The sequence below is a fragment of the Hyperolius riggenbachi genome, chromosome 7 (assembly GCF_040937935.1).
Source record: "Hyperolius riggenbachi isolate aHypRig1 chromosome 7, aHypRig1.pri, whole genome shotgun sequence".
NCBI lineage: Eukaryota > Metazoa > Chordata > Amphibia > Anura > Hyperoliidae > Hyperolius > Hyperolius riggenbachi.
Window position 1 is genome coordinate 19167399 of NC_090652.1, and position 22144 is coordinate 19189542.

Below are 22144 nucleotides of genomic sequence, written 5' to 3' on the forward strand. Positions count from 1 at the left end.
GGAGTGAAACTGCTGCAAGGGACTGGAGGAAGCCCCGGGTAAGTAAATGTCATTTTGTTTTAGGTGCCTGGATATTTTCTTTAAAAAATTGCAGTTGGGTAGACCTCTAGATTCAGATGTGGAGTTTATACCTTGGCTGGATGGTATAGACGCGGCTAAGTACTCCGCTCCCCATCTCCCTGCAACATGCCGAGCTCAGATTGTTAGGCCTCATTCACACCTAAAAACGCAAACGCAAGCTTTTTGTGGTTTTTTTTGTGTTTGCTTCTTTAAGCACCTCCCAGCGCTTGGGTGGGTGGTGCATTTTTATTAAAAGCCCTTTTTAAGCGCTTTTCCAGAGAGGTTTTAAATTCACTCCCTGATGTAAGTCAGGAACTGAACTCTTCGACCCGTAAAACAATAAATACAATGTAAAAATGCAAACACAATTGCTGCACAAAGTGATTTTGCAATCGTTCTGCAGGTTTCCTGGTACAGGCACCACTTTGCTGAGCGGATCGGAAATGAACCACCCAGATGTGAACTCTCTCATAGGGAATCAATGCACAAGGGCTATTTTGATAATCACCTGCGCTTGAAAAAAGGGCAAAAATGCCCCTAGTGTGAATGAGCCCTAAGGTTTTTTTTCACACTACTAATCGCTAAACGCAAAAGCAATCGCTGAGCGTTTTCTGGCATTTTTCTCAATAGTATTTTGAGCGTTTTTTCACTGTATGGGATAGCGTTTTTCAGCGGTTTCCCAGGAGATGGCCGCTAGCCAGGAGATGGCCGCTAGCCAGGAAACAGAGGTGTTTTATGGGTAATCTGCTCTGTCTTGTGGCTAATCTGCTATATTTACTGAGTAAAAGCGCTGGAAAAACGCTGATTATTGTGAACAGCCCAGCGCATTTGGGCGATTTTGAAGTGCTCCTATCTTTAACATTGAAGCGCTAATCGCTCAAAAGCTCAGAAATGGTGCAGGTTTCGAGTTTGCGTTTCAGCTAATCGCTGAAAAACACAAAACACTTAAGTGAGAACAGCCACATATACTTAACAATGACCAAGCGCTTTTCAAAACTCTAGTGATTTCCAGCGATGCTGAAATCAACTGAAAAGCGCTCTAGTGTGAATGGGGCCTAAAAGTACAATGTGCTGCATCCAGAGCAGCCATACAAAAACATAAAAATGTGGTGATGTTGCTGCAGATCACATTGTATTTGTATTTATTGTGTAGCAAAACAATCCCAATTGCCTTACTGGACCGTGCTTTATAAAACTCCCTGCACTCCTGCAGTGCCACCCTGTTTCCCTGAAAATAAGCCCCAGCATGATTTTTCAGGATTTTTGAGGGTGCCTGAAATGGAAGCCCTTCTCTAAAAATAAACCCTAGTTATAGTTTATTAAAAAAAAGGCAAATTGAAATGGAGTCCAGACAGCTATGGGACAAAGTGGGTAATTTGTGCTCCGGACCGGCGGTGCGTTGGTAAAATGGACGCCGCATAGACAGTTATGTTAATTGTGGCTGTAGTGGCGCTCAGGGCTCCATTTTCATTATAATCGGTTCTGGACAGACGTAGTTGTAATCTATGTCCTGCTTGTGGCTGTGTGGCTCTGACAAGACGTATATTTTAACACTCGTCGCCATGTGGTCACACCGCTCCTGCTGATCGCGCTACTCTCTCCCCCCCGCAGATCACTCGCCCTGCTGTCTTTATGATAGCAGAGCTGTGTGATCTGGTCAGGAGCCGAACCCAATTTCATTCTGGATATCAGCCCAATTCCTGGCCATCATTCAATACATTTTTTCTCCTATGTTTGCTCCTAGGTGATATTTTCATGCCATATCAATACTTCATCAACTTTTTGGAACTGTTTTCATTGCAGAGTGCTTAAAAGTCATACCTCACAACTTTTTGAGATGAGAAAGAGGGGCACTTAATCCACGCCCCTGCCACACCCCTGATCACGCCCCCATCACACCCCTAGTCATGCATACCATAAAGATTTCATAAGAAAAATATGTTGTTTTATAATTCAAACCGCACTGGTCCTTTTCTATCCTGGTCCATTTTCCTTCATATTAACATTTTAAAATTAGTAATATATCAATTTAAAGGATGGGAATAAAGTTTAGAGCCAAGCAAACACATTTTTTTAGCAGAGAAATATATATATTTACACATAAAGAGGGACAAAGTCCTGAAAGAGGGACAAATGAGGAGGAAAGAGGGACGGGGCTCCAAAAGAGGGACAGTTGGGAGCTATGGAAAAGTTACTTTACACAGAAATTCTTTTTTCTAGGAGAGAGAATTGAACAAGGGCCTCTGTGTCGTGTATATTCAATCCCCTCTAACATACTGCAGCTGTCTGGGCAGAGCACTGAAGTAATCAGTATAACATTTGTGCTGGTGTCATATTGCACAGGCTGATCCCAGTCTCTTCACATGGACTCTGGAGCCAGTGATCAGCCCCAGCATTTATCTGCACCTTTACACTTAGGGCTTGTTTCCACTGTTGCGACGCGATTCGCCGGCATTCCGACGCTTGTAAAAACGCATGCGGATGCGTTTCCGCATGCGTTTTTACCCGCGATTTCGCATGCGATTTTGCATGGCAGGGTGCCATGCGAAATTAACCATGACACTGCCAGGGCAAAATAACATTGGAAAAGGTGCGAAATCGCACGCGAATCGCGGGTAAAAACGCATGTAAAAAACGCATGCGTTTTTACTATTAAATACATTAGCGGCGATTCGCACGGATTCCCGACGCAGGCGAAATCGTTGCCTCTTTTGTGCGTTTTTTCTCCGCAAGAAAAAACGCACAACGCCACCGCAGGAGTGGAAACAGCCCCATCCACTTACATTACATGTGCGAATCCGCATGCGTTGGACGCATGCGGATTCGCGATAGTGGGAACGAGCCCTAAGAACCTTTCTTCTTGAATGTGTGTCTCCCTAAATCAGGGGTGTTAAACTCAGTTACATAAAGGGCCAAAATCTAAAACAAAGTTGCAGGCCAAATTTTTTACAATCAAGATTTAACATTTATTGAGCAGTCTTAACCCTTTCCCTGTGACACGTGGCCCTACAGGACAGGGCCTATAATGTATCAGATAGGTGGGCTCGGTGAACCCCTAAAGTGTAACTTTTATTAATAAATTGTTCAAATGTAAAAACAACTTTAGGTCTGGTACTATGATGCCCGCCTGTATGGTGCGGTATCACGTTTACACTGGTGCTGTGAGGAAGGGGGTAAAGTGAGTACAGTGAAGCATACCTTATATGTACTGTATGTTTCACTGTATGTGTCGCATAACTTGCAATGTGATTTTTCTCCTCTGTGCATTGCGATCCTGCTTTCCTGCAACACAATGCTCCTGTGTGAAAGCAGCCTGAGGCCAGATACTCACTAGGAGCGCTTTTCTGAGCGCTTTGTGATTTGAAAAGCTCTTGCTAATGTAATGCTATGGGTGTGATCCCACTTGAGCGATGTGATTTTATAAAAATGCCCCATAGCATGTATAGCATTGCATTAGCAAGAGCTTTTTCAAATCACTAGCGCTTAGAAAAGGCTGCTAGTGGGTTTCTGGCCTTAGGCCTGGAACCCACTAGCAGCATTTTCTAATCGCTTTGTGATGTGAAAAGCTCTTGCTAATGCTATGCTATGGGTGGGATCCCACTTAAACCATGTGATTTAAAATGAAAAAAAATCCTTGAGGGTTGGAACCCACTAGAGTGATTTTTTGAGCTTTTAGGGAGCGATTCCAAACTCTAATGATTTTCCTAAACGCTCAGCTAATGTTAATGGATGGGACAAATTCCACAGAAGCGATTGCGATTAGCAAAATCGCAGATGCCGGACATGCAGCATTTTTTGAGCGTTAGCGTTTCTGCAATGTAAAGTATATAAACACTGGCGTAATCGCTCATCAAAACCTACACAGAGCGATTTGCTAGTGTTTTCACATTACTGCACACTGTAACAAAAGTTAAGGTTAATTGAAAGGACCAATCAGAATTAAAAACGTTAATCGTTATCACAATCACTGGCAAAAAGCTTACACTTTTTAAAATCGCTACCAACATCGGCAGAAAACGCTCATGAAATCGCTTACAAAACACTCATTAAAAACGCTAGCGATTGCGATTTGCAGTGGGTTCCAGGCCTCATAGCATGACATTAGCAAGAGATTTGCAAATCAAAATGGTTTGTCCTCTCTGCTCTAAAGATACACAACGGCATAATAACCTTTAAAGAAAAACATTTCTTTGTTACAGCTCATACACAGGGGCATAGCAATAGCCATAGCAGCTGCTATGGGGCGCTGGAGCAAAGGGGGCCCATGTAATCACCATTAACTTTCTTCTGTTCCCCCACCCTCAAACTTTGTCTCAGTTCCCATGGACTATATGCAGTGTTGATTGCATGAGAATGTAAATTGCCCAAAAAACACATATCCATAGGGTAGTAAGGGCAGGTCGCATTGCTTAAGAGTGCCTCCATCTTAGGGCCCCATGGAAGTTTTGCTATCTATGCCACTGCTGATACGAATCCTGCACTAAATCTGCAATGTCTGTACTTCCTGATTGTATTATCAGGTACATATGATATTGTTTACAGCCTGTGCTTTCAAATGAGCTTATCTGCCATCTCTGCCATGGCAGTCATGTGACCCCGGGGGGGGGGGGGGGGACTGATCAAATTCAAGTTTGTGATCAGTGGCGTAGCTAAGGAGCTGTGCAAGTTTTACATTGGGGCCCCCCAAGCACTCTATACATAACAATTGTTACGGCGCACCAAAACCTGCCAATGGCAACTACAGTGTCAGAGGTGCAAGAAGGGGATGGGAGCAGCTTGTTACTGATTACCCCCAAGCACTCTATACATAGCAATCCCTGCCAATGGCAACTACAGTGTCAGAGGTGCAAGAAGGGGATGGGGAGCAGCTTGTTAATGATTACCACTATTCAAAGTATCTATAGAAGCGATTATTATGAGCACAGGAGCAATAGAGAGCTAATACTGCAGTTGAGGGAGGGCCCTTTGGGGCCCCTCTGGACATAGGGCCCCAATGTGGTCGCAACCTCTGCACCCCCTATTGCTACGCCCTTGTTTGTGATTAGACACAGAGGAAGGGGAATTAGACAGGCTAAACTCTCTAAATACATACAGGGTGCATTTCTCTGATTCCTTCTGTCCTGTGCAGGAGTCCAGGTCCACTTTAAAAGAGCTGCTAGTGGCGAACACATAGATTAGAGTGCAGGAGATTTGGGCGCAGCCGGCACCACCATAGACCATAATAGAAATTAAGGCTATAGCAGCGCACAGAGAGTAACTTTGGCGCCGTCAGAAGACAGAGCTGAAGTTACTTTTAAAACACTGGAAGCCGAATTACATCATTCCCCACCATCCACGTGGACCTGGAGGGGGAATAGTAATTAACGTCGCCGGGAACTTGTGCAGCAGCAGGATCAGCCATGCCGGCTGTATCCTGCGCCCAAGTCTCCCGGCGCTGCCATTGGGTGCAAGGCCTTACAGAAAGAGTAGAAATGTCTTCCAGTGTGTATGAATCCAGAGATATCAGCTAGAAAACTATAGCTATCAACTGGCATTATTTGCCTGTGATTAATATTAGCTTCTTGTCGTTGGTAGCACTTGCATGGCAATATCTGCTTGCTTACAAAATTCTTTATTGTTTCAGTTTTTTTTTTTTATTTAAATGTTTACAACATTTTACTTTCCGGGCCCCTGTTTCGGAGTAGGGTATTCACACTGACGGTGTCTACTCTCCCTCGCCAGTAACGTGGATACATACATGCCACTGGGTTCTGGAGAAAAGGCATTGGCAGGGATGGAGATAGGACACAGGAAGGAGTGTGCCAGCTGGACAGGTAAGTTTGCTCCACTGCACGTTCTCTGCAGTAAAAAGGGGCCTGGTGGGCAGTGCTGCTCGGATACCCCTTTTCAAAAACCGAATCGGATATCTGAATCAGAACTTTTTGGTAACCGAGTAAAATCGGATATCCGAACCCAATATACTGGATATCCGGTCGGATTCGGATATCCGGATAGAAAACCCTAACCCTAAGACCCCAAAATGAAAAATCTCAAAAAGAATGTAAAAATGATAAAAAAGTAAAATTACATGTCAAAACTATAATTAACGTAATTATAATTCTAAAAACGAATGTAAAACTGATTTTAAAAAAAGTACAATATCAAAATATTGAAACATTAAAAAGATACATTTTAAAAAATGATAATTGTGAATGCAAATTTTATAACAATATTTTCCGTTATAGTATTGTAAAAACAATAAATAACAATAAGCTCAAAACGCTTTCACGGGCACCCAATTTGTCCAGTTTTGCGCCTAATAACTGATATTTAACATTAGAGTCAATAGTGCGATTTATCCATTTGTCATATGCGCCTGATTTTGCTGCTTCTCTTTTGCTGATGAATTTTTGTGGTATTCGTATGTACAGGTATGGTGGGAAGGGGAGGGGTAGTTAAAGAGAATTTGTATTAAAAAAAATATGCCCCTGGGGGGTACTCGTCTCGGGAGGGGGAAGACTCTGGATCCTATCGAGGCTTCCCCCATCCTCCTCTGTCTCACGGTGGTCTCACTGCGGGTCCAGGAATGGCGAGCATGTAAATATTTACCTTTCCAGCTCCAGTGCAGGCGCAGTTGGCGCTCTGGTCTCGGAAATAGACGGAAGCAGCCGATTCCAGTCGGGTCGCTCTACTGCGCAAGCGTAAGACTCCTGCACCTGCGTAGTAGAGCGGACCCGACTAAAATCGACTATTTTTGTCTACTTCCGTGCTGAGAACTGCAACAGCGCCGCCCACTGGAGCCAGGGAAGGTATATATATCAACCCTTCTCGGCTTGTCGAGGGAGGATTTCGGGAGACTCCGGGGGAGCCAGCGCTGGACTGCCTGCAGCTAGAGGGGAGGAAGAAGGCTCATTGGGACCCTGAGGCTTCCCCCTCCCGAGGTAAGTACCCCCCAGGGGACATTTTTTTATACAGTCTCTATAAGACGTGTGGCAGGGTGTGTCTTAAAGGTGTCTCTCTTCCATAACTCAAAAAGTTGGAAGGTATGTGATAGTATCGATCCTGTGTGTATTGCAGCATAGTTCATACTCATACGCATATTGTGTATTACTGTCAGCCACTTCACCCCCCCCCCCCCAAGCTAGCCAAATGCCGAGCACTAGTGGTGCTTGTAATGGGTAACTTCCGATTGCACAAAATTGTGCGTAATTTTTCACAATTACGCATTGCGTAATTGCTGTTACTTTACATACAGCATACGCTTGTAAATCGCAATTACGCCTAATTTGCATTCAATGCGTATAGATATTTGCATCTATTCACCAGTGTTCTGCACATGCATTGCTATAAGTTAAATATTCAACGAGAAAAATGCGCTCATATGTGGAAAATAAATTGCATTCACAGCCAGTATACTGCACGTGCACGGCTATTATTTAAATATTCAATGTGAAAAATGCGTACGTATGCGATAAAAGACATCAGCCAATATATTGCACATGCACGGCTATTTTAATAATCAATGCGAAAAAATCAGTTTGAATGCGTACAACGTTCGCAAAGGAAATTAAGTGTAAATTACGCTATTATATGTCATTACGGTTAGCGATTACGTGTACAAGCAAACTTTTTTACGCATAATCTGCAAATTTCGCATTATGATGGGTAGTTGCGAAATACGATGTGTAATTATGCATAGGCCTAATTTCTGCCCACCACTAGTCTGTACTTGTGTTGAAAATTGATTAGATTGTGGCCACCTTTAGAGTAGGTTCACACTTGTTCTAAAAACGTATCCGTGGCTCCGGTTTTTAGCCTGGATCAAAACCCGGAGCCATGGATACCAAGGTTAAAAATAGCGGCTATCTTGACTTAAAAAAACAACAACAAAAAAACGGATCCATCTGCGTTCAAGGGCATCCGTTTTAAAAACCTGAACAGAAGGTCCGGATTTGGAACATTATCACGGACCCCGGATACACGGAGGGGTAGTGAAAATGAATAGTAAAACAGATCCCCCTCTACACAGGCAGCTTTTGGCACAGAAACGGACCCATTTTCTGGGTCCCAGGGGAGGAGGGCCGCCATGCTGGAGGGGGTACAGGCAGGACGGGGGGCATCGGGGGCAGCGGTGGGGAGGAGACCCTCACCTGGGCCCCCCTTTTCCCCGCTCCCCCTCCAACTAGTTTCATTAATTAAATAATTTAAATCATTGTATTAAAATGTGTAAAGCCAAGCGACGAGCAGGGAACTTACTTCCTTGCGTCCCACCGCTCGTCGTCACTTCCTGCAATGCCGTCCAATGAACAACAGAGGGCGGCATTGCAGGAAGTGACGTCGAAGGGTGGAAAACAAGGAAGTAAGTTCCCCGCTCGCCGCTTGGCTTTATACATTTTATTACGCTGATTTCAATGATTTAATTAATGAAACTAGCTGGAGGGGGAGCGGGGAAGGGGGGACCCAGGTGAAGGAGGAGGGGGGCCCTCCCTCCCCACCGCTGCCCTCCCTCCCCACCGCTGCCCTCCTTCCTGCTTGCTACCCCCTCCCACGGCCAGGGCTGGGGACGTTTCCATGGACTGGAAACTTAGCTGCTCAAAACGGAGTGGAAAAAAATGTGTTTAAAAAAATGGATCCGATCTGTAATTGGCAAGTGTAGACCTAACCCAGGGGTAGGGAACCTATGACTCGGGAGCCAGATGTGGCTCTTTTGATGGCTACATCTGGCTCACAGACAAATCAGTAGGGGCTTATTCACTAAACTACACAGCTCAAGCAGCGCGGCTTAGTGTGGCAGTGCAAGTAACATTTTCAAAGTACTACACGCTACTGCTGCACGCTACTGCTGTTGCATGCGCTACTAACTTACTCACACTACCCCAAAAATGAACAGCTGCTCCAGTTGTCCCACTCTGGACCCTGTCAGGTCCAGTGACTTTGTAGAGCGAGATCCCCGCACTTTGATTGGCTCAATAGGCTGCCTGTCACTTGACAAGCAGCCTATTGGGCCAAAGTGCAGAGATCTCGTCCCACATAGTGAATCAACCGCCAAGTCAGCTAGCTGATTGTACAAGCTGTTAGTCAGCATTTCTCCTGTCTGGCTATCGGGGAAATTGCTGATGTTGCTGAAACCCAAGAGAAGCTGAAGACGTGTCTGACACTTCCGCTGCCCCGCAGATCAACTCTATACACATCACCATGGCAACAGGGACGTGAGTCCTACTGTCCCAGTTTGAAACACATTGTATGGCTCTCACGGAATTACGTTTTAAAATATGTGGCGTGTCACGGACGATTGCGGGGACGCAGGCGCGTCCTGGACGACCGTGAAGAAAAAGCAATCGCACTCGATTCCCTGCATCGATTGCGCTTCAAAACGGTACAATCCGGGTTGAGTGTGTAGGGGCAGCTGCAGTCTTTTCTCAGCAGAGAGAGAGCCCCAGCCTAAATGCTGGTTGGCCCTTTTGATATGCTAATGAGCCTGGGCCCAGAGAGTCCCTGGCTTCAAGCTGTGCTGATGGCCCATCCATCAGGTATAAGGTGACAAACACCATGACAGAACCAATTTAGAGTGAGGAAACTCAGACACTCCGACTCCTTTTCCCAGCAGGGAGCCGACATGTGGCTTGCTGCTGCCAACTTCAAAGAACCTTTGCCTGGGAATGACCTGGTATAAATCCCAGGGGTCTCTCATATTCCATAAACTGCTATATGTATCATATTTTCTGTGTTGCCAGGCTGGCAGACCCTCCAAACTAACAGAGCAGGTAGGGCCCTGCCTGGCGTTGGTTCTGAGAACATTTCAGAACCTTCTGAGGTAAAGACTGCCCGTTAGGCAGTTCAACAGTGCCCTAATGGTACCACAGGGGTCCCACCCCTCATGTTTGGTATCAGACTGCTGGGTACATCGAGGCAGACCTGAAAATATTAGTAAATCTGCCCTGACCTGTACGGTTCTGTGAGATAGAGCCCATATATGGTTAAGGCATGATTTCTGGTCTCCAGGACAAGGGCAGGACTCATCTCATGTTCTAAGGGGGTGTGTGGGCCCGCCCTCACTTCCTCCTACTGAATCAGGGGCATAAGAATGGCAAAGGAGCCAAACTCAGGGTCCTCCACACTGAACCATCTTGCACTCATCAGATGCCAGCTTGAGGATATGCTGGTATCCACCTGGTCTGAACTCTGAACTCTGGACTTTGAAACCAAGGACTTTATGATTCTTCCCACAATAAGGACATCTTTCCAGGAACTAAGTATTTTTCTCCCTTCTTTTATTTTTCATACTGGCTATTACTGTTTTAATAATTGTTGATTTTCATAATTGTCTGTATATATTAATTATTTATATTGCGTGAATAAACGACTTTCCCCAAGTCATTCACTGTTTCGCTACCCTGCTTATCAGCACACACAGAAATGATCCCGGGTCTCTGAAGATACGCTACTGTTTGTTTGTTGTTGGCTAGACAGAATATCGTGTGTTTAACCGTTTTATTCGCAGGATTAGTCAGTCAGTTAGTGGGCCCCACGGTCCCATAGTAACCGCGGTGGTGGCAGTTTACTCTGAACCAGTAGGTGACGTTGTAATTACCCGTGTCTCACAGGCTCCCTTCTGAGTTGTCTGCGGCTAATTCTTAACGGTTCCTGCGCATTGACTGCGACCAGAGTTCGCACGATCTGTGCGCTGGCACCGTTTAGAAGGCTAAGTGCGGTCAGCACTGAGGGCTCCTGTGACAGTGGTGGCAGTGGTGGGATCTGTGTTGTGCTGAAAGTATCTGCGATAGCGCTAGCGCTATCGAGAAACGAACTAATTCGTTGGTGTAGCTGGAAGGCAATATATTTTTTATATATACAGAGAGACTGTGTAGCCAGTACCCCTTCCCCAAAGTTTTATTTTATTTGGCATGGAAATGTCCGGGAACTACCAGAACATGTGCCTAGCAGACCTGGAAAATCTTTGCGAAGAGAGGGGCATTGGCATCCTCCGCAAGACAAAACGGGACCTGATAGCAGACTTGTCCAGATGGGATGCCCAGCAACTGCGGGAGCCGGGAGTGTCCGCTGAGGTGGATACCAGCCCATCTGACAATCAAGGGGAACCAGAGGCTGAAGATCTTAGGCGTACAGAGGTTGAGCATCCTGCGGGCCCTGTTGCAACAGTTACGCCAGAGACTGTCAGTATGGACCCCAATCCCAGAGTTTCTGACATTACTCGCCCGGAACTGGCCAGTACTGGACTGTCCATGGGTGCTGACCCGGTAATGCAGCAGGCATTACAAAAGCTGATGGAGACTGACCTGGAAAAGTACATGCAGTACATGGAAGCACGAGAGGAACGGGAGCGCCAATCTGCAGAACGCAAAGCTGCTGCTGCTGCTGCTGAACGCCACGCGGAGAGGGATGCCGCAGAGGTGCGGGAGAGACGACAGCATGAGCTCAACATGGCAAAGGTGCAACAGGCCAGCCGGAGTTCACCGCCCAGCCTCCCTGCTGAAGGAGCTGCAGCACCCGTAAGTGCAAAATTTAAATTTGCTAATATTGAAAAAGACACTGACATTGACTTGTTTTTGCGGTCTTTTGAAAAAGCATGCCGTCAGTATCGTCTGTCCCAAGACCAGTGGGCCAGACATCTGACACCGTTGCTGCGCTACAAAGCGCTTGATGCTTTCGCAGAATTGCCTGCGGAAAAGGATAATGATTATGCTGCTATAAAAGACGCTATCATTACTAAGTACCAGCTGACGCCAGAAGCCTATCGGAAAAAGTTTAGGGCCTGGCAGAAAAAGCCTTCTGATTCGTACCGAGATGTGGCCAGCAGCTTGCTCACCACACTCCGGCAGTGGACTCTAGGCCTCACCAAAGGGTCTTATGATGTCCTGGAGGACTTGATAGTCCTGGAACAATTTCTGAACATTTGCCCTGCTGATGTACGACAGTTTGTGTTAGAACGCAGGCCGGCTTCAGCCACTGTCGCTGCAGACCTTGCTGAGACTTTTGCAACTACCCGGGTGGCTGATACACGCAGAACTGTCCCATCCAGCTGGAGAGGAGGTCAGCCCAATACCTCGGCAGACCCTCCTGCCCCTGTGAGCCGTCCGCCACAGAGGCCACCCAGCGCAGCTGCTGCACCCAGGCCTGCAGCGCCTGGAGAGGTCACCTGTCACTACTGCCGCCAGCCCGGACACATGAAATTCGACTGTCCGGAGCGGAGACAGACACCACCAGCACCTGGATCATCTGCATCACCTGCACCTCACCCACAGCAGAGGCAACCCGCCAGCGAACCACAGCCTGGATCATCCGATATTGTCCTGTTTTCCCGCGGAAAGGAAATCCGCGACCGAACCGACCAGCAGCAACTTGTTAGAGTGAACGGCAAAGTTGTCACCGGATTTCGAGACACCGGAGCTGACATCACGTTAGTTCACTCACATCTTGTGCCAAAGGAGAGCATCAGCTCCAGCCGATCCCTTGCCCTTACTGGAGTAGAGGGCACCCTTTTCCACATAGCCCACGCAAGAGTGAAGCTGGATTGGGGAGTGGGAGGGGTCCACGAAAGGGTTGTTGGGGTTATGAAGGATCTCCCAGTCCCTGTGTTGCTAGGGACTGATTTGGGCAAGCTTGTGTCCTACTATGAACCTGCCACGACCGCCTTGTCGCTCACGGAAGGAGACGGACTCTCCACCCACCACCAGGTACTTTATACACTTGGGGGAGCACCAGGGGGAGGTGGGTTGAATGTGCCCAGTTCAAGGGTACCAGGTTCAATAGTGCCTGCTTCAAAGGCACCTGAGTTTGATGTACAGACTGTCTGTTGTGATGATGCTGTAACTGTACCTGAGTTTACTGTACAACCTATCTGTAATGAAAAAATGTCTATACCTGTCAATATCATTACTGCATGCAATGATGATTTGAGTACTGTCCGTCTGTGCCATTCTGACAGTGTACCGGTGCTAGCAGTACCGCGCAGCTGCACTGCTCAGAACCTGGGCTCAGAACAGGTGGAGGGGGTTCCGGCCTCCTCCCCCTCCTCTGACCGCAGGGATGAGACCTTTCAGCCGCTGGCCTCGTGTGACATGAGCCAGTTGGCTGAAACTGACAGCGCCGTATTCTCAGCTGCACTACAAAGTGACCCAAGCCTGGAGGTGCTCAGGCAGCAAGCCGCTGAGCCCCTCGCAGACGGGGCCGCTTTCAAGGTGTACTGGGAAGGTGGGAGACTGTACAGTGAGTCTGTACAGCCCCCTACAGGTAGATCCCACGCGAATACCAAGTGGCTTGTGGTCCCGAGTGCGTTCAGGGGACATGTGCTGAAATCCGCACATGGTAATCCTCTGACAGGGCACTCGGGTGTCCGCAAGACACTCGCCGGTATTCGGAACCAGTTTTATTGGCCCCGGATGAACAGGGATGTAGCAGACTACTGCAGGGCATGTGCCGTCTGTCAGGAGCTGGGAAGGTCCAGGGATTCCCGCGGGGTTCCCTTAGGTCCACAGCCACTCAGCAGGGGAACCCTGCGTGGGCTGGCTGTTGACCTAACCAACCCACTGCCCGTTGTCAGCAGTCCCGGCAGGCACCACGTCCGACGGCAGTGGCGCAAACGCCCTGTCCAGAACGGTCCATGTTGGGTCAACCCTGAGGGTAGCAGACCGCGACCGGTCCAGGGGAACCGAGCCACAGGCTCCAATAGGTTTTCCCGCCGTACCGGCAACTCGAGGCCCGTCAGCCAGGTTAGCGGCGCCGCCACACATCTTGCGGATGAGTGGCTAAGCCACGGACAAGGGGGAGGGCTGTCACGGACGATTGCGGGGACGCAGGCGCGTCCTGGACGACCGTGAAGAAAAAGCAATCGCACTCGATTCCCTGCATCGATTGCGCTTCAAAACGGTACAATCCGGGTTGAGTGTGTAGGGGCAGCTGCAGTCTTTTCTCAGCAGAGAGAGAGCCCCAGCCTAAATGCTGGTTGGCCCTTTTGATATGCTAATGAGCCTGGGCCCAGAGAGTCCCTGGCTTCAAGCTGTGCTGATGGCCCATCCATCAGGTATAAGGTGACAAACACCATGACAGAACCAATTTAGAGTGAGGAAACTCAGACACTCCGACTCCTTTTCCCAGCAGGGAGCCGACATGTGGCTTGCTGCTGCCAACTTCAAAGAACCTTTGCCTGGGAATGACCTGGTATAAATCCCAGGGGTCTCTCATATTCCATAAACTGCTATATGTATCATATTTTCTGTGTTGCCAGGCTGGCAGACCCTCCAAACTAACAGAGCAGGTAGGGCCCTGCCTGGCGTTGGTTCTGAGAACATTTCAGAACCTTCTGAGGTAAAGACTGCCCGTTAGGCAGTTCAACAGTGCCCTAATGGTACCACAGGGGTCCCACCCCTCATGTTTGGTATCAGACTGCTGGGTACATCGAGGCAGACCTGAAAATATTAGTAAATCTGCCCTGACCTGTACGGTTCTGTGAGATAGAGCCCATATATGGTTAAGGCATGATTTCTGGTCTCCAGGACAAGGGCAGGACTCATCTCATGTTCTAAGGGGGTGTGTGGGCCCGCCCTCACTTCCTCCTACTGAATCAGGGGCATAAGAATGGCAGAGGAGCCAAACTCAGGGTCCTCCACACTGAACCATCTTGCACTCATCAGATGCCAGCTTGAGGATATGCTGGTATCCACCTGGTCTGAACTCTGAACTCTGGACTTTGAAACCAAGGACTTTATGATTCTTCCCACAATAAGGACATCTTTCCAGGAACTAAGTATTTTTCTCCCTTCTTTTATTTTTCATACTGGCTATTACTGTTTTAATAATTGTTGATTTTCATAATTGTCTGTATATATTAATTATTTATATTGCGTGAATAAACGACTTTCCCCAAGTCATTCACTGTTTCGCTACCCTGCTTATCAGCACACACAGAAATGATCCCGGGTCTCTGAAGATACGCTACTGTTTGTTTGTTGTTGGCTAGACAGAATATCGTGTGTTTAACCGTTTTATTCGCAGGATTAGTCAGTCAGTTAGTGGGCCCCACGGTCCCATAGTAACCGCGGTGGTGGCAGTTTACTCTGAACCAGTAGGTGACGTTGTAATTACCCGTGTCTCACAGGCTCCCTTCTGAGTTGTCTGCGGCTAATTCTTAACGGTTCCTGCGCATTGACTGCGACCAGAGTTCGCACGATCTGTGCGCTGGCACCGTTTAGAAGGCTAAGTGCGGTCAGCACTGAGGGCTCCTGTGACATGGCGTTTATGGCTCTCTCAGCCAAAAAGGTTCCTGACCCCTGACCTAGCCTTACAGTCCTGCAAACATTATGCTTTCCAGACTAACATACACACTGCTGAAAAGGGATTGCAGCATGAGCCTTCATACTTATGTACTTTGTACACAGAAGTAACATTGTTTCCTTAGATTCCTCAAACACACATCTCAAACATAATATAATGCAAAGAAATGCTTTGCTTTCAGTAGAACTGTAACTTATTTGCTCAGCATAGAGGAAACGAGAGCTCACCAGCCAAGACAATCAGACAGAACACAACTCCGGCACAGGACATGATTTTCCTTCACAGTCGGCTGCAGATGACTTGTCTGTCTTCATTTTTTGTCATACATTCATCATCTCACATTCTTCCTCCTCATTCCAGGTCCTACGAAGCAAAGGGAGTGGCTGTCATTTCTGGGCCATTTTCATTGTTTTCAGGACTTGGAATTGGCCCTCCGAGAAATAATTCTCTTTCACTTTCAGTTTGTGACGCAGCTGCTGTACGCCAACTAGAGATGTTGTTTTAACACTTTCTTTTTTTTTTCTTTAAAGCTACACGCCAATGCAAGCTGTGTTTTTATAGTATGTATTAAAGACAGTAGTTTGAATTATAAAACATATGTTTCTTATGAAATCTTTATGATATGCGTGACTAGAGGCGTGGTGAGGGCGTAGCCAGGGTTGTGGCAGGGGTGTGGCTTAAGTGTCCCTTTTTCTCATCTCAAAAAGTTGGGAGGTATGATGTAGCTTTAAAAAAAAAATAACTGGCAGTCAAAGGGCTAAACCAACATCCCACTCAGGGGCCTAACTATCACCCCCGCAGTGGCTGCGACTGCGGTGGGGTAACCGAGGAGGTGGAGTAAGAAGCCAGGGGAAGGCCCTGAGGCTCTGGGGCCCACCCAGAGGTGTTTTTAGGGGCTGGAGGGGGGTGCAGTGCAGGAAGGGGAAGCAGTGGGCACACACTCTAGAGACAGAGAAGATGGGAGCTCCATCGCATGGAACTTGGAAGAGGTGAGTCTGTCTTCCCTGCATGTCATCTGCTGTAATGTCTGGATGGGGGAGTGGTGAAGAGAGGCCCTGCTGCCCCCTCTCCTGCGCACCTATACCAGGCTACCTATATTGATGTCAGTGCCATATAAATACATAATAATAATATGGTAGGACCTTAGACTATGGCTATGGTAGGGATTAGATTGTGAGCTCCTCTGAGGACAGTCAGTGACATGGCTATGTGCTCTGTAATGTGCTGCAGAAGATGTCAGTGCTATATAAATACATAATAATAATATGATAGGACATTAGACTATGACTATGGTAGCATTAGAGTGTGAGCTCCTCTGAGGACAGTCAGTGACATGGCTATGTACTCTGTAATGTGCTGCAGAAGATGTCAGTGCTATATAAATACATAATAATAATATGGTAGGACATTAGACTATGGCTATGGTAGGGATTAGATTGTGAGCTCCTCTGAGGACAGTCAGTGACATGACTATGTACTCTGTACAGTGCTGCAGAAGATGTCAGTGCTATATAAATACATAATAATAATATGGTAGGACCTTAGACTATGGCTATGGTAGGGATTAGATTCTGAGCTCCTCTGAGGACAGTCAGTGAATAATTTTGGTCTGTACACTTTTTGCTCAGATGTAAATAAAAGCCGAGAAATGTTTTTCTTCCACAATAATGCCTTTTGTACATCGTCATACAGGTAGTCCTCGGTTTACGAACGCCCAACATACGAATGACCCGCCGATATGAACGGCCCGATCCATCGCGATGACGTCATTTCCGGCACATCTCCCCACAGCAGCACCAGCAGTGTTGGACTTACCTCAGAACCGATTCCAACGCTGTCTGTCCTTCGCTCTCCGCCTCCTGCTCCCAATAGCCGCGTACAGCACCGCTAGATGCAGCATCCATTTGCTTCCTGTATATCATGTGACATACAGGTTCCTGTTTGGCACATGAAATATAGGAAGCAGTGCAATGTTGCATCTAGCGGCTATTGGGAGGCGGAGAGTGGAGGACAGACAGCGTTGGAATCGTGCTGGAAGGTGAGTCCACAGGGTAGTGGAGGCAGAGAGCGTGGTGAAAACGCGAGGCACGGGGGTAAAAACAGAGGCAGAGAGTGGACAAATTTAGGCACAGGGGGTGCAAACAGAGGGGGTAGAGAGACACAAGGAGTAAAAATCAAGGCACTAGGGGCACTGGGGGTAAAAACTGAGGCAGAGGGGGTGACAGAGGCACAGGGAGTACAAAAGTCCACAGGGGGGTAAAAACGAAGGCACAGAGGGTACAAATGGAGGCACAGGGGTACAAACAGAGGCACAGAAGATGGGGACATAGACAGGCACAGAGAGGGGACATAGAGGTGCGTGGGGGGGGGGGGGGACAAACAAGCACAGAGAAAGAGAGCAAAGGCACTGAAGGGGACAAACAGGCACGGAGGGAGACAGAGAGGCACAGAGGGTGTGTGTGTGTATGTATGTGCCGCGATCACGCGAAAACGTCTTGACCGATTTGAACGAAACTTGGTACACAGATCCCTTACTACCTGGGATGATATGTTCTGGGGGTCTCAGGGCCCCCCTGCACACGTGGGTGGAGCTACAAACAGCAAATCAGATTTCACCCATTCAAGTCAATGGAAAAAATGTAAAAGGCTGCCATTCTCACAGTAATCAAGCCACAGTCCCCACACATGGCACAGTTGTTCACTTGGACTTGGTGACCGAGGTTACAAATCCAGGAAAAGTGGGCGGAGCATAAAACTGCCAATCAAATTTCAGCCATTCATTTAAATGGGAAAATGTAAACTGCAGCCATTCTTAGACTGTTCACAGGGTTCTCAAACTTGGTACACTTGGTCACTGGGTAAATACGATTAAGATTCAAGAAAATGGGTGGAGCCTACAACAGCCAATCAAAATTCACCTATTGATTTTCAAGGGGAATATTTAAACTGCTGCTATTCTTACATGTTTAATGGCAGAGGCTTAAAACCTGCTACGGTCGGTCATTGGGTGACTGGGGTCCAAATTCACTAAAGGGGCGGGGTCACATACAGCCAATCAGATTTCCTTGGTGAATAAACTGCTTCCATTCACATATTTTTTATGCCAGGAACCTGAAAGCTCACAAACTTGGTCATTGAGTGACTGTGTGTCAAGGTTACAAAAAGTGGGTGGAGCCAAAACAACTTTTATTGGGAAAATATAAACTGCAGCCATTTTTACACCGTTAGTGGCAGGGTTCTCAAACTTTGCACAGTTGGTCACTGGGTGACTGAGATTAAGATTTTGGAAGGTGGGTGGAGCCTACAACAGCCAATAAAAATTCACCTTTTGATTTTCAAAGGGAATATTTATTCTGCTACCATTCTCTTATACTGTGAAAACCAGATTCCTCAAACCTGGTACAGTTGGTCGCTGGGTGACTGGGGTCCAAATTCGGAAAGGGGGCAGAGCCACAAACTGCCAGATTTGTTTATTTTTCAATGGGAATATACAAAGTATTGATACCAAGGACCCCAAAGCCGATAAACTTGATAACTGAGTGACTGTATGTCAAGGTTAGAAAAAGTGGGCGGTGCCAACAACTACATTTTTAACATGGCAGGGTTCCCAAACTTTACACAATTAGCCACTGGGTGACTGGGATGAATATTCAGAAATGTGGGTGGAGCCTACAACAGCCAATCAAAATGTACCTATTGATTTTCAAGGGGAATATTCCCATTGCTACCATTCTCACACTGTTGATGGCAGAGGCCTCAAACCTGATACAGTCAGTCATTGAGTGACTAGGGTTCAAATTCACTAAAGGGGTGGAGCCACAAACAGCTAATCAGATTTGTTAGATTGATTTCAGCCATTCTGTTATTGGCAGGGTTCGCAAACGTGACACAGTTGGCCACTGGGTGACTGGGACTAATATTCAGAAAAGTGGGTGGGGCCTACAGCAGCCAATCAAAATTCACCTTTTGATTTTCAAGGGGAATATTTACATTGCTGCCATTCATGCACTCTTAATGGCAGAGGCCTAAAATCTGCTACAGTCAGTCACTGGGAGACTGGGGTTTAAATTCTGAAGGGATCAGGCCAAAAACAGCCAATTAGATTTGTTTAATTTCAATGGTAAAATGCAAAAATGTTCAAATTCAGTAAGGGTGCGGACCAAAAACAGCCAGATTTTTTTGCTGGATAAACTGCTTCCATTACCACAATTTTGATGCCAGGAACCCAAAAGCTCACAAACTTGGTCATTGAGTGACTGTGTGTCCAGGTTACAAAAAGTGGGTGGAGTTAAAAACAGATTTTTCTGGGAAATTGTAAACTGCTTCTTCACTGTTAATGGCAGGGTTCTTAAACTTAGCATAGCTGGTTACTGGGTGACTGGGATTAATATTCAGAAAGGTGGGAGGAGCCTAAAAATGGCAATCAAAAATCACATGTCACTTTTCAAGGAGAATATTAAAATTGCTGCCATTCTTGCACTTATGGCACAAGCCTCAAACCTGGTACAGTTGGTCATTGGGTCACTGGGGTTCAAATTCAGAAAAGGGGACAGAGCCACAAACGGTGAATCAGATTTGTTTCATTTCATGGGAAAATACAAATGATTGATGCCAAGGACCCCAGAGCTCACAAACTTGGTCATTGAGTAGTGACTTTGTGTCCAGGTTACAAAAAGTGGGCGGAGCCAAAAAAACAAATTTCACTGGGAAAGTGTAAACTGCAGCCCTTTTTGCACTGTTTATGGCAGGGTTCACAAACTTTGCCCAGATGGTCACTGAGTGACTGAGATTAATATTCAGGGAAGTGGGTGGAGCCTATAATAGCCGATCAAAATTCACCTGTTGATTTTCAAGTGGAATATTTAAATTGCTGCCATTTTTACACTGTTAATAGCAGATGCCTCAAACCTGCTACAGTTGGTCATTGGGTGACTGGGGTTCAAATGCTGGAGAGGGGCGGAGGCACAAACAGCCTATCTGATTTGTTTAATTTCTATGGGAATATACAAATTATTGATGCCAAGGATCCCAAATCTCACAAACTTAGTCATTGAGTGTTTGTGCGTTAGGGTTAGAAAGTGGGCGGAGCCCAAACCAGTAAAATACATACCCGGGCAACGCCGGGTCATCAGTGGGTGGAGACAAATACAAATTTCACCGGGAAAATGTAAACTGCAGCCATTCTTACGCCGTTAATGGCAGGGTTTTTAAACTTTGCACAGTTGGTCACTGGGTGACTGGGATTAATATTCAGAAAAGTGGGTGGAGCCTACAAAATTAGGCTCCACCTATTGCTTTTCAAGGGGAATATTTAATTGTTACCATTCTTGAACTGTTAATGGCACAGGCCTCAAACCTGGTACAGTTGGTTACTGGGTGACTGGGGTTCAAATTCAGAAAGGGGGTGGAGCTACAAACAGCCAATCAGATTTTTTCATTTCAATGCAAATTATTGATACTAAAGACAGCAAAGCTCACAAACTTGGTCATTAAGTAATTGTGTGTTAGGGTTAGAAAAAGTATGCAGAGCCAACACCAGCCAAATACATACCCGGGCAACCAGCTAGTAAATACATAATAATAATATGGTAGGACATTAGACTATGACTATGGTAGGATTAGAGTGTGAGCTCCTCTGAGGACAGTCAGTGACATGGCTATGTACTCTGTAACGTGCTGCAGAAGATGTCAGTGCTATATAAATACATAATAATAATATGGTAGGACATAAGACTATGGCTATGGTAGGGATTAGAGTGTGAGCTCCTCTAAAGACAGTCAGTGACATGACTATGTACTCTGTACAGTGTTGCATAAGAGGTCAGTGCTATATAAATACATAATAATAATATGGTAGGACCTTAGACTATGGCTATGGTAGGGATTAGATTGTGAGCTCCTCTGAGGACAGTCAGTGACATGGCTATGTACTCTGTAATGTGCTGCAGAAGATGTCAGTGCTATATAAATACATAATAATACTATGGTAGGACATTAGACTATGACTGTGGTAGGATTGGATTGTAAGCTCCTCTGAGGATAGTCAGTGACATGACAATGTTCTCTGTAAAGTGCTGCAAAAGATGTGAGTGATATATAAATACATAATAATAATAATATGGTAGGACATTTGACTATGGTAGGATTCAATTGTGAGCTCCTCTGAGGACAGTCAGTGACATGACTATGTACTCTGTACAGTGCTGCAAAAGAGGTCAGTGCTATATAAATACATAATAATAATATGGTAGGACCTTAGACTATGGCTATGGTAGGGATTAGATTGTGAGCTCCTCTGAGGACAGTCAGTGACATGACTGTGTACTCTGTAAATTGCTGCAGAAGATGTCAGTGCTATACAAATACATAATAATAATATGGTAGGACATTAGACTATGACTATGGTAGGGATTAGAGTGTGAGCTCCTCTGAGGACAGTCAGTGACATGACTATGTACTCTGTAATATGCTGAAGAAGAGGTCAGTGCTATATAAATACATAATAATAATATGGTAGGACATTAGACTATGACTGTGGTAGGATTGGATTGTGAGCTCCTCTGAGGATAGTCAGTGACATGACTATGTACTCTGTAATGTGCTGCAGAAGATGTCAGTGCTATATAAATGCATAATAATAATATGGTAGGACATTAGACTATGACTATGGTGGGATTAGATTGTGAGCTCCTCTGAGGACAGTCAGTGACATGACTGTGTATTCTATAAAGTGCTGCAGAAGATGTGAGTGATATATAAATACATAATATTAGTATGGTAGGACATTTGACTATGGTAGGATTAGATTGTGAGC

At 46.2% G+C, this 22144-nt stretch overlaps 1 protein-coding gene across 2 annotated transcripts in view; it reads right to left on the minus strand.

The window, feature by feature from the left end:
- LOC137525399 (uncharacterized) overlaps positions 1-18043 on the minus strand; it is a 62945-nt gene extending 44902 nt beyond the window's left edge. Inside the window, exons 1-2 of one of the 2 annotated variants that reach the window (XM_068246476.1) lie at positions 17991-18043; positions 15558-15693 (exon numbers count right to left, since the gene is read on the minus strand). In XM_068246476.1, the coding sequence (XP_068102577.1) occupies positions 15558-15600 (43 nt within the window). In that variant the 5' untranslated portion in view covers positions 15601-15693; positions 17991-18043. Of the gene's footprint in view, positions 1-15557; positions 15694-17868; positions 17917-17990 lie in introns of those variants that run through there. The other variant, XM_068246477.1, reaches the window with a different exon arrangement.
- Positions 18044-22144: the final 4101 nt, after the last annotated feature.